The sequence below is a fragment of the Bos indicus genome, chromosome 25, assembly GCF_029378745.1.
Source record: "Bos indicus isolate NIAB-ARS_2022 breed Sahiwal x Tharparkar chromosome 25, NIAB-ARS_B.indTharparkar_mat_pri_1.0, whole genome shotgun sequence".
In the NCBI taxonomy this organism is placed as follows: domain Eukaryota; kingdom Metazoa; phylum Chordata; class Mammalia; order Artiodactyla; family Bovidae; genus Bos; species Bos indicus.
In genome coordinates, this window is record NC_091784.1 from 9,649,299 (window position 1) to 9,661,789 (window position 12,491).

General features: G+C 43.4%; 1 protein-coding gene across 1 annotated transcript in view; it reads right to left on the reverse strand.

Annotated features, from left to right (window-relative positions):
* The window catches only part of GRIN2A (glutamate ionotropic receptor NMDA type subunit 2A), a 452,755-nt gene that overhangs the window by 103,304 nt on the left and 336,960 nt on the right, over window positions 1-12,491 (reverse strand). Inside the window, exon 6 of the mRNA XM_070779645.1 lies at window positions 7,194-7,399. Coding sequence (XP_070635746.1) covers window positions 7,194-7,399 — 206 coding nt within the window. The remainder of the gene's footprint in view (window positions 1-7,193; window positions 7,400-12,491) is intronic.

Consider the following 12,491-nt stretch of genomic DNA (forward strand, 5'->3'; position numbering starts at 1 on the left):
AATTGATAATAAAAACTATTTAAACAAGTCATGTGGGAAGATCAAGACCTCTCTGGGCAATGCACTTGGTTCCACCTTGTTCTGGGGCGTTCCATTCACATGACGCTCTGATGCTGACACATGCGTATCACAGGATACACGCTGCCTGAATATTCCATTGCTGGCACATCTAACTACTAAAATGAACTATTGCCGAAGCGCTAAAATGATGTTTACAGAATTCTAACAGCATAATAGGAAGATATTTATGTTTCCATATCACATGATAAAAGTAGGTTACACAGTGATACATAAAGAATAGTCAAAGCGATATAAAAACAAATGAGCTTATGATGTAGTTGGATGGAAAAACAATGAAATAGGAAGCAGAGCTATTTTTGAATGATAAGACATGTCTTTCTTTTTTCATATTTTTAGTTCCCCCCCTCCCAAATTGTCTGGAGTGAGTATATACCATATACATAATTGGCTAACCACACACACATATTAAGCACTATTGGTATACATCTATATCCAAGAATATGGATATATTTGACAATCTAACTTTGAGTAATGGAAGTGAGTTACAGAATAAAACCTCCCCCCGCCCCCCAGTGTTTTCTTTATCTCAGGGTCACAGATCACCTATCCTAAATTACTCCCTTCACCACTGCCCCTTCTCATCCTGTTTTTGAGTTCTGCTCAACTGACTTGCATCTGCCAGCCAGGACCACACAGAGACCTCACTCTCCAGCCTTGAGGCTGGACAACCTGCTCGGGCTCTGCTGCCCTCAGCCTGGGGGCTGGGGAGGCCACACCGCATATATTTACAGATGACGGATGGTTGGGGGACTTAATTCTGTAATACAACAGGAAGTAGGGACCTTTCCTCTCCCCACTGATTTCTCAGAGCAGAAAGGGTCAAGCTGGAGTTGCGACTGCCATAAATACAGAAGCATGTACATTCAATTAATGGCATGTCCAAATATGATTTTCTTCTTGGTATCTATGGCTCTTTGAAAAACGTGCCCATATCAAATTCTCTATTTTTCTCTTTGGCCACTATAGGCTGTGCATCAGTGCCTCTTTAGCACCTCTTTCCATCTGTATCCCCTTCATTCTCTGCTTCTCTTATTCTGTTACAGTCTTTTCCTTCACCTGGGACAATCTGGACAGGAGTTAAGGTTTAAGGTTCAGGGTCACAGCCATATAGGGGTCTCACTGCTTCTTTGACCTCACTGGGAACCTCAGTCAGCCTCTAAGCTAATTATTCCCCAAGTTCCCTAACACTTAGTGCATTCTAGATGCCAATGGTCACTGACGTATTTTCACCCCACAAGCACCCCTGAGTAGCTACTCTGTGTAAAGACATGGAACGAGATCCTGGGGACCTGGAGTGAAAAAGACAAGCAGAAAGTTGCACTAGTCATATTTCACATGGAAATAATGTGAACACAGACCACACTGGGGACTTGCACTGGTTCTATCACAGACCTTGTGTGTATGTAGAGGGGGCGTGACAACGACACGGACATCTGAGAATCTCCGTTCTCCGCCATTACCCAGAAGACAGGGAGGCTCATCAAAACATACAGGGAGAGGGATCCAATAAATCACCAGTTCTCAGCTCTACCATTTCCCAGTGTGGACAGTGGATGTGCCTTGCAAGTCAGACAGAATTTCAAACCCTGGGTCTGCCCTTAAGAAGCATGGAAATTCAGACGGATCTCTTCATTCACAGACTTTGATTCACATACTCGTACATGGAGAAAGCTGATACCTACCTTGCATAATTAAGGTAGGTAATTAAGGAAAAATTAAATAAAGTATCTAAAGTACCTATCACATAAGTGATTGAAAATACATTCCCTCTCTTCTCACCAATGATTTGACAGTTTAGGGGATTAACTGGCAGTATAGCCATTTAATAGAAAGATATATCCATCTAAATGCAGAGTTCCAAAGAATAGAAAGTAGACATAAGAAAGCCTTCCTCAGTGATCAATGCAAAGAAATAGAGGAAAACAATAGAATGGGAAAGACTAGAGAACTCTTTAAGAAAATTAGAGATATCAAGGGAACATTTCATGCAAAGATGGGCACAATAAAGGACAGAGACAGTATGGACCTAAGAGAAGCAGAAGATATTAAGAAGAGGTGGCAAGAATACACAGAGCTATACAAAAAAGATCTTAATGACCCAGATAACCATAATGGTGTGATCACTCATCTAGAGCCAGACATCCTGGAGTGCAGTCAAGTGGGCCTTAGGAAGTATCACTATGAACAAAGCTAGTGGAGGTGATGGAATTCCAGCTGAGCCATTTCAAATCCTAAAAGACGATGCTGTGAAAGTGCTGCACTCAATAAGCCAGCAAATTTGGAAAACTCAGCAGTGGCCACAGAACTGGAAAAGACCAGTTTTCATTCTAAACCCAAAGAAGGGCAATGCCAAAGAATGCTCAAACGACCGCACAATTGCACTCATCTCACATGCTAGCAAAGTAATGCTCAAAATTCTACAAGCCAAGCTTCAACAGTATGTGAACCAAGAACTTCCAGATGTCCAACCTGAATTTAGAAAAGGCAGAGGAACCAGAGATCAGATTGCCAACATACACTGGATCACAAAAAAGCAAGAGAGTTCCAAAAAACTTCTGATTCACTGACTGCGCTAAAGCCTTTGACTGTGTCGATCACAACAAACTGTGGAAAATTCTTAAAAAGATAGGAATACCAGACCACCTTACCTGCCTCCTGAGAAACCTGTATGCAGGTCAAGAAGTGACAGTTAGAGCCAAACATGGAAAAATGGACTGGTTCCAAACTGGGAAAGGAGTGTGTTAAGGCTGTATATTGTCACCCTGCTTATTTAACTTATATGTAAACTACATCACGCGAAATGCTGGGCTGGATGAAGCACAAGTTGGAATCAAGATTGCCAGGAGAAATATCAACCTCAGATATGCAGATGGCACCACCCTTATGGCAGAAAATGAAGAGGAACTTAACAGCCTCTTGATGAAAGTGAAAGAGGAGAGTGAAAAAGTGGCTTAAAACTCAACATTCAAAAAACTAAGATCATGGCATCTGGTCCCATCACTTTATGGCAAATAGATGGGAAAACAATGGAAACAGCAAGAGACTTTATTTTCTTGGGCTCCAAAACCACTGCAGATGGTGACTGCAGCCATGAAATTAAAAGATGCTAGCTCCTTGGAAGAAAAGCTATGACAAAACTAGACAGCATATTAAAAAGTGGAGACATTATTTTGCTGACAAAAGTGTCTAGTCAAAGCTATGGTTTTTCCAGTAGTCATGTATGGATGTGAGAATTGGACCATAAAGAAGGCTGAATGCCAAAGAATTGATGCTTTTGAACTGTGGTGTTGGAGAAGACTCTTGAGAGTCCCCTGGACTGCAAGGAGATCAAACCAGTCCATCCTAAAGGAAATCAATCTTGAATATTCAGTGGAAGGACTGATGCTGAAGCTGAAGCTCCAATACTGGCCACCCAATGTGAAGAGCTGACTCACTGAAAAAGACCCTGATGCTGGGAAAGAATGAAGGCAGGAGTAGAAGGGGACAACAGAGGATGAGATGGCTTGGATGGCACCACCGACTCAATGGACATGAATTTAGGCAAGCTCTGAGAGATGGTGAAGGATAGGAAAGCCTAGCATGTTGCAAAGAGTCGGACACAACTAAGCTACTGAGCAACAACAAGTAGCCATTTATCAAATTAGATAGTTGTTCCTCAATTTTCTATTTGTGTCTTAACACTCAACTAAAGCAGATTAGAAGAAAAGTTTGGTTTCTCAGCTCATTTCCTACTACCTGATTTTTTAGAAGACTGATCTGTGTCCTCAAGATCCCACCATTTACCAGAAGTGATAGACAAAGGGCTTTCCCTGAAAGAGTATCACCAAGTAAAACGAACACAATCATGTTGTCTAATGGGAGTTCTCAATGGAACCAATCACCCTTCCTCAAAGATGTTATCTTTAGGAAATGCAGTTGATCTAATCTGTGTTACAGTGGGATTAATGGATCCTAGTTATTTTCTATTGCGTTCAGGTAAATCAAAGACACCTAGAGGCACAGCAAGCTTCTCATGTCACCAAGTGGGAAAAGGAAAACTGCAAGCCACCACCTTCCACACCACCACAAAATGTGAATCTGAACCAGTTAGTCGGTTTATACTGTTCAGTTGAAAAGTCGATTCTTTTAAAGACAGTAATATATCTGTAGGCTCATTTCCTCCAGACCATGTGTCTCAGGACTTGGTGATCTACTGTTTTCAGCTCCAAGGCTTCTGATTTTAAAGACTTTAAACTGCAATGATTGAGTGTGAAGCATAAGAGGCCCGGCCTGATTGGCCTTACTGAAGCAGATGAGATATTGTTATCATAAAGGAGGTGCCCCAGTGGGGTTATACTCTTTGCTTCGTGTCAGCTACTCTGCTTTCTTCATCTGGACAAGTTCAAAGACCCAGTTCATCTGACCATCTGCTCAAAGAACACCCACTGAAGTCAAAACCTCCTTTGACAACTTTCCCACGTAATCCTTTCTATTGGGTTCATTTGGGTTTTTTCCATGGAAACACTCTAACGAACTTTTTGGGCAATCCAATATCATTCCCCCCCACCCCCTATCCCAAGCTCATCACTTCCAAGTACTGTGCTAGGCTTCCTTCTGTTTCCCAAACTTGCCAATCTCTTTCTTCCCTCGAGGCCTGTTGCACCTGTTCCTCTACCTGGGTGGCTCTTCCCTTGTTCATCACATGCTTGGCTCCTTCTCCTCCCTTATATGTCACCGTAAGTCTTACCTGTGTGAGCTAAAGGAGCCCCACATACCTCAAGTTACTCTCTGATGGGGACCTTACTCAGATCTTTCACAGGGTTTATCTTAATGTAGAGCTGCTCTGTTTCCTTATTGCCTGAGTTGTTTTTTTTTAACACTTGTGCAGGCCTTGACTGCAAGATTCATCCTTGTTTACAGATACATCTCCCATGCCCAGCACTGTGACTAACACAGAAACTATGCTTCATGAGTATTTATTTATTGACTAATCTATTCAGAATTTCAACCCTGAAGAGGCTGATGACTCCAAAAAAGCCGATGATTACTTACTGAATAATCCGTTCAGAATTTCAACCCCAGAAAGGTTACTCATTGATAAAAATTTCTCCAAACCAAAATGCACCTTCATCGTACATTTAGCAATCATATTTGTAAAAAATTATCTTTATCCAAAGCACTGAGCCGTGGGGACTTGCATCTTATATAATAATAACTGAGGTTGGAATTTGGCAGGTGGGAGGAAAAGTATCCATTCACTCCTCAGTTCAAGCGTCACCAACATTGTGTCACATTCTGTGCTTGTCCCTGAGGACACAGATTAATCGCCACATTCCCTATATTTAGACAGCTAATGACAGTGAAAGTAACAGTTGCTCAGTCATGTCCATCTCTTTTGCGGCCCCATGGACTTTAGCTTCCTCTGTCCATGGAATTCTCCAGGCAAGAATACTGGAGTGGGTTGTCATTCCCTGCTCGAGGGGATCTTCCTGACCTAGAGATCGAACCCAGGTCTCCTGCATTGCGGGCAGATTCATTACTGTCTGAGTCACCAGAGAAGCTAATACTCGGGGAAAATATGGACACACTTTAAGCCACAAAAACACATGAGACAGATAAACGAGAGGGCTACAGACTGAATGTTTATGCTCCCCTCAAATTCATATATTGAAGCCCTGATCCCCACTGTGATGATATCTGAAGGTGGGACTTTGGGGAGGTAATTAGGTCATGAGGGTGGAACCTTCATAAATGGAAGCAGTGCCCTGATAAGAAGAAGTGTGTAAGAAGAAGACAGCCACGTGCAAACAAGAGGGTCCCCATCAGACACCAGACCTGCTGGAACCTTGAGCGTGGACTTTCCAGCCTCCAGAACTGTGAGGCTGTTATTTAAGCCACCCTCTCGTGGTAATTCATCACAGCAGCCTGAGTGAATTAAGAGACAGACAGAGGCAGTATTGTGGAAGTACAGAGAACTAACCCAACCTGGGGAGGAAGTGCCTAAGACTTGAAGGACAAGCAAGAATTTTCCAGGCGAAAGAAGGCAATCACAAAATGCTCAGAAAAAAATAGATTTCCATCCAATTACAGGCTTTATCCTTTTGTGAATTCCCCACCAGGGTGGTATTTGTGTTTATGTTTGCATTACAAAGACTATAATCAGCGTCTTGGACTTGGCCATGAAACTTTACGAGTCTCCAAAGGGTTTATAGATTAGGGAGAGCCCTCTGCCAGAGGCTCTGACTTAATTGTCAGTTTCTCTTCAGTCATAATAAAAGAAGAAACAACTTTGCTGCTGATGACCAAGGAGACCTCCAGGAGATCAGTTCTACCTGGTTCACATCAGAAAGTCACTTGGAAGGGAGATGTTGACCCCAATATGGAGAGAAGTTTTGAAAATACTGAGGAGTGTGGATCTGGAAACTAGAAAGGAGGTGGAAGGAAGTGGAAGGTTTGTTTTGGGGGAGGGAGCACCAGAAAAGTACAAAAGAAATAATTATTTTAGGAAGGACTGAAGGGGAGGGTTGATTCACCATATGGTTAAGAATATGGCAGTGGAGTCAGATGGCTCAGTGCTTGAGTCCTGTCTCTCTCATTTACTAGCTGAGCGGCTCTGAATGTGCTTCTTAGTCTTCCAGTAAACGCAGCTCTTATGGTGTTTAAAATGGGCAAAACCACACACCCCATATTACTGCTGTTGGAATGAAATGACGGCAAACCAGCTGGTGTAGTTCTAGTCTTTTAAAAGAATCTATTCTTATATATATCTATCATAATAGAGTATGTTTTATATTACATTTCATTATTATTTTAGAGATATTGTTCTCTTGGTATCTCTAATTTTCTTGAAGAGAACTCTAGTTTTCCCCATTCCATTGTTTTCCTCTGTTTCTTTGCACTGTTCATGTAGGAAGGCTTTCTTATCTCTCCTTGCTATTCTTAGGGACTCTGCATTCAGTTGGGTATATCTTTCCCCTTCTCCCTTGCTTTTCGCTTCTCTTCCTTTCTCAGCTGTCTGTGGGGTTGCAAAGAGTCGGACACGACAAGAGATATTGTTGTTATCAGTGATTCAGGCTATTGTAAAGGATTGGGCACAACTGGGCACGTTCAACCCACCATACCCCCAGACTCACTTGATCTTGACAAACTTCCGGCACGGTACGGTGTTCCTCACACATGTCTCGGTCAGCGGGTCAATGTCTTCCACGATGACAAAAGGGGCCTCCTCGAGGGTGACGATGCTCAGATGGTTGTCGTCCGGCTCACAGTCGGAGAAGGACTTGTACCTGGGCCACACGGCGTGCCTCAGGCTCAAGGTCTGGTTTTCCCACTTGCCCACCTGCGGCAAAAAGACAGAGACACACTTGTGCTTTCCTGCACCACCGGCTTCTCAAAGGAGGAGTCCTCCCCGAGAAGAGGCATGGGAGAAGAAGTCCACCATCCTCGGGGCTTTTCCGTTACCTACCCCAGCACACTCATCTGTTGTATGCTAACAGAGATGGGGATAAAGGGGAAAGCAACCCCCATGCTCTGGACTCTCCCCAGACTGAGTAAATGTCGGGGTGGAGACTAAGTACAGATGCTGTTAGAGCTCCCCAGCTGACTGTAATGTCCCTCCAGTGCTCAGAACCACTGATGTCATGAAAACAGCAAACAGGCTTCCCTGGTGGTCCAGTGGTTAAGAATCTGCAGGCCAGGGTGGGAGACACGGATGGGTTCCATCCCTGATCCGGGACGATCCCACATACCATGGAGGAACTAAGCCCGTGAGCCACAGCTACTGAGCCTGTGCTCTAGGGACTGGGAGCTGCAACTACGGAAGCTTTGTGCACCTCAGATTTTCAGCAACAAGAAAAGCCACAGCAATGAGAAGCCCGAGCACTGCAACCAAAGAGTAGGTCCCACTTGCTGCACCTAGAGAAAAGCCCGCACAGCAGTGAAGACCCAGCACGGCCAAAAATAGCCCAAAAGAAAAAAGAAAAAAGCAGGGACTTTTCAAGTTAGAGAGGTCTGGACTTAAATCCCCAACTCTTGCCAGTTGCTAGCTGTACAACCCCAGGCAGGCTCTTAATCACGATGAACATCTGTTTTCTCATCTGTAAATAGACACAATTCCACCTACTTTATAAGGATGTCATGGGAATGAAATAAGGCATTTTGAGAAAAGCCTACAGCCCAATGCCTGGCAGGTATTAGGGACTTGTATAAACTCTTCCTCTAAGTATAGAAGAGAGACAGTGAGAGGGAGAGAAATTTAAAAAGTGCTAAGAAAGAGAGAAAGAGGAAAAGGAAGAGGAAGTCCAAGAGCAAAAGGGACGGAGGTCTGGTGGGAAGATGAGCGCCTCCCTTCAAGCTCAGATGGGGTTCTATTTAAGTTGCAAATCAGGTGAGCTTTTATCAATCAGGTACAGAGTGGAGACTTTTGCTGCTTAGCGAACACCGAGACCTGTCAAAACAGAATCGATTGTGTTCCCTCCCTGCAGCAGCCGGCATCTTAGCGGAATCAAATTGAAGGCTGTATGTTTTGAACCTTAATTTTATTTGACAGCTTATTGGCACTCTGCGCATACACACGGGGGAAAGCTGCCCCCAGCTTCGCACTTTCTCCTTCCTACTCCTGCTCCCACATGCAACTGCTTGACACCGCAGGTCAGCGCTTTATTTGTAGCATCAACCTCAAGGAAAAATACCTTGTCTGAAGAGCTAAGTGCCAAGAGTCCGGGCTTGTCTCTGTTGATGTGACCCTCTCACCTCTCCTCCTGGAATGTAAGTGTCACCAGAAATGAATCTCAGGCCCTTAAAGAGAATTCAGACACGCTGGACACCAGGAGAGGGGACAGGGTGTCGGGAGAGAAGGCAATCAGTCTGTTCTCAGAGATGACTTCAGCATCTGGACTGGAAAATGTTTGCTGCTTGTTGAGAAACGTGCCACGCGGCCAATTACAAAACTGTCCAGCTTCACAAACACCTTCCTTTTTAAGTTACGGAAGGCGGTAGAGTTATTTGGACAAATAAACACATTCATCGCCTCATGCTGTGATGTGTAACACAGGATAGAGAGAAAATGGAGCCCATCATATCCGTCATTCATTCAACACAGATTTATTGAACGCTGGCTAGGTGCTGGCATGTGCCTGAGAACAATGAGGGATAAAACTGATCACTCCGCTGCCTTCCAAGCCAACAATAATAAACATGCAAGTAGATGAAGAGATATTCAGGCTCTTCCTTTTGGAATATGCTACATCCATCCCTTTCTTTTCCATCTCTCTTAGAAAACTCAAACATAACCTTTAAGAGACTGGGTAGTTCAGTGGCCAAGACAATGGCTTTTGGAGTCAAACAAACTAAATGCTGATCCTGGCTTCACCCATTAGCTAAGCAGCCTTGGGAAAGTGGCTTAACCTTTCTGAACTTTGCTTTGCCTGTAGAATGTGGATGGACACAGCATATGCTTTCAGAACTATAGTGAGATTTGAATGAGCCAAAAATATACATGAAGCGCTTAGCACAGAATTTATTTAGCATGTAACATACATGGCAGATACTATTATGTTACTTTTGTGGTTGTGCTAAGTTGCTGCTGATTCTTTGTGACGCTATGGACTATAGGCTTATCTGTCCATGGGATTCTCTGGCAAGAATACTGGAGTGCGTTGCCATGCCCACCTCCAGGGAACTTTCCTGACCCAGGGATTGAACCCGTGTCTCTTACATCCCCTGCATTAGCAGGCAGGTTCTTTACCACTAGCACCACCTGGGAAGTTAGCTTGTAAAATATAGCTCAAATATGACTTAATTTGCAAAGGCATTCCCGTGTTCCCTGGTAATATAGAACATTGCTCCCAGCTCCCCCATAGCATTTGATGCTATAATTAAAACAATGTCACTTCTGAGCACTTCTATGTGCTAAGGAAATATGCCAATATTACCACTTTATTTAATCCCCACAAATCCCATATGATAAAGATTATTACTCCAACACCACAGTTCAGGGAACTGAAGCACAGAGAGGTTATGCAACCTGCCCAAACTTGCACAGCTTTTTAAGTGGTGGAACCAGAGCTATACCATGGAATCGTCTGAATCCAAAGGCACTTTCCCACTAGTGCTCCTAGTAATTGATCTGCAGTAATCATGTTATTGCTCCAAGATCCTCTCTTCCTTGCAGAGACAACTCCTAAAATCCCAGTGAAGTGTGAGTGAAGTCGTTCAGTCGTGTCCGACTCTTTGCGACCCCATGGACTGTAGCCCACCAGGCTCCTCCGTCCATGGGATTCTCCAGGCAAGAATACTGGAGTAGGTTGCCATTTCCTTCTCCACCTAAAATCCCAAGGTAACACAAATAGAGGCAAAGCCCGTAGCAGAATCTTCGGTGACGTCACTGACCACATCACATATTCTACACCGTGGGAGGCAGGCAAAAGCTCCAGCCCAAGGCTGACTCACGGAGAGATAGGCTACAAAGGTTTATGAGTCCCCAGAGTGCAGTAACTTCTGAGATCTTCTCTAAGTTCCTCCCTCCCTTCCCAACACATCTAAGTAAGCACCCATGGGTCAGCCAAAGAGGGTGGAAATGTGCAGTGGGTGGAAAACTTGATCCGGACCTGAAGTTGCTGTGTCAACATTGCCCTGGATCCTGAGAGCTTGCACCTCCTTCTCGGAGTCTGATGGGCTCCTGTTCCAAACACCAAAAATCTCAACTCTTTAAGATTTTTTCTAGCAGATGGGGAGAAACAGACAACCTTCACTTTCCCCTCCTACATTCCTATTTACAAAGGGCTGTAACTGAGTCTGGGGTTTGTAGACAGGTTTAATAGAGATTCATTTACTCCGTAAATATTTACTCAGTGGCTTCTACGTGCCAAGCACTGTGCTAGGCACTAAAGATACTGTAGTGCAAACAGCAATATTTTTACTTGCATTGAATTTTTAGGCTAATTAGGAAGACACACATGAGTCAAATAATCACACAAGAATATATACACGCAAACTAGGAGGGAAAAAAATAAAATATGGGTCTAAGATCAGAAAGAGGGAGAAAGAAATCCCAGAAGGCTTCCCCAAGGAGGTGGCACTTAAGCTGAGATTGGAAATCCAAGATGAAAGGATGAAGGGAAGGGGGCGGGGCATTCCAGGCAGGCAGGGGCCAGATGATGTGAAGCCCTGTAGGTCCTGTTAAGGAGTTGAGATTTACCCTGAGAGTTAATCTAGTCTGTTATCTGGAACAGAGAAAGAAATGCAGAAATCATGATGAATATGTGTCCAAACATAATCTGCCTAAAACTGGAAGCTCTTTACTTCATTCATTTTTTTTCCTTTTTTTATGATGGAAAAATTTTAACTCATACAAAAGTAAAATAGTAGAATGGATCTCCATCTTCCCATTATCTAGCTTCATTCATGACCAACTCATGGCCAATCCTGTCTCATTTATACTCCCAACCACTCCTCCCATATAATACTGAAGGAAATCCCAGACATCATAACATTTCATTTACAAATCCTTAATTTGATTGAAACATCTAAATTTCCATTTGCCTAACAATATTATACCTTCACAATCTATGTTTGTGTCTATGTTTCATTCATTAGATGGTGACACGTCAGTCTAGCAGGGATATGTATATATATTGGGTTGGCCAAAAGGTTTGTTCTGGTTTCTCCATAAGAAGGTATAAAAAACATAAGAAACATTTTGGCCAACCCAATATATTTTATATATATATATGCATATTAATTGGTTTTTATGTCTACAGCTTCTAACTCAGGGCATGGCACAAAGAAGGACTTAAGGGATAGCTGGTGATGGAATGTGGAGAAGGAGATGGCACCCCACTCCAGTACTCTTGCCTGGAAAATCCCATGGATGGAGGAGCCTGGTAGGCTTCAGTCCATGGGGTCGCTAAGAGTCGGACATGACTGAGAGACTTCACTTTCACTTTTCACTTTCATGCATTGGAGAAGGAAATGGCAACCCACTCCAGTGTTCTTGCCTGGAGAATCCCAGGGACGGGGGAGCCTGGTGGGCTGCCGTCTCTGGGGTCGCTAAGAGTCGGACATGACTGAAGTGACTTAGCAGCAGGTGATGGAATGAATGAACATACCACACTTGTCTGTAACATTAGATCACAGTAATTTTTATTGGTTAATCCCAAACTCCTAATTTCTTGCCTTTCCTCTTTGGTAAATTTGTTTCCTATGTCTGTGAGTCTATTTCTGCTTTGTAAATAAGTTCATTTGTATCATTTTCTTTTTAGATTGCACATGAGTGATAGGGTGTTTGTCTTTCTCTGATTTACTTCACTTAGTATGATAATATCTAGGTCCAGAGATTAATAAGCACTATTCTTAGCACTTGGAGCTTTCCTGGTGGCTCAGATGGTAAAGAATCTGCCTGCAATGTGGGAGACCTGGGCTCAGTCCCTGGG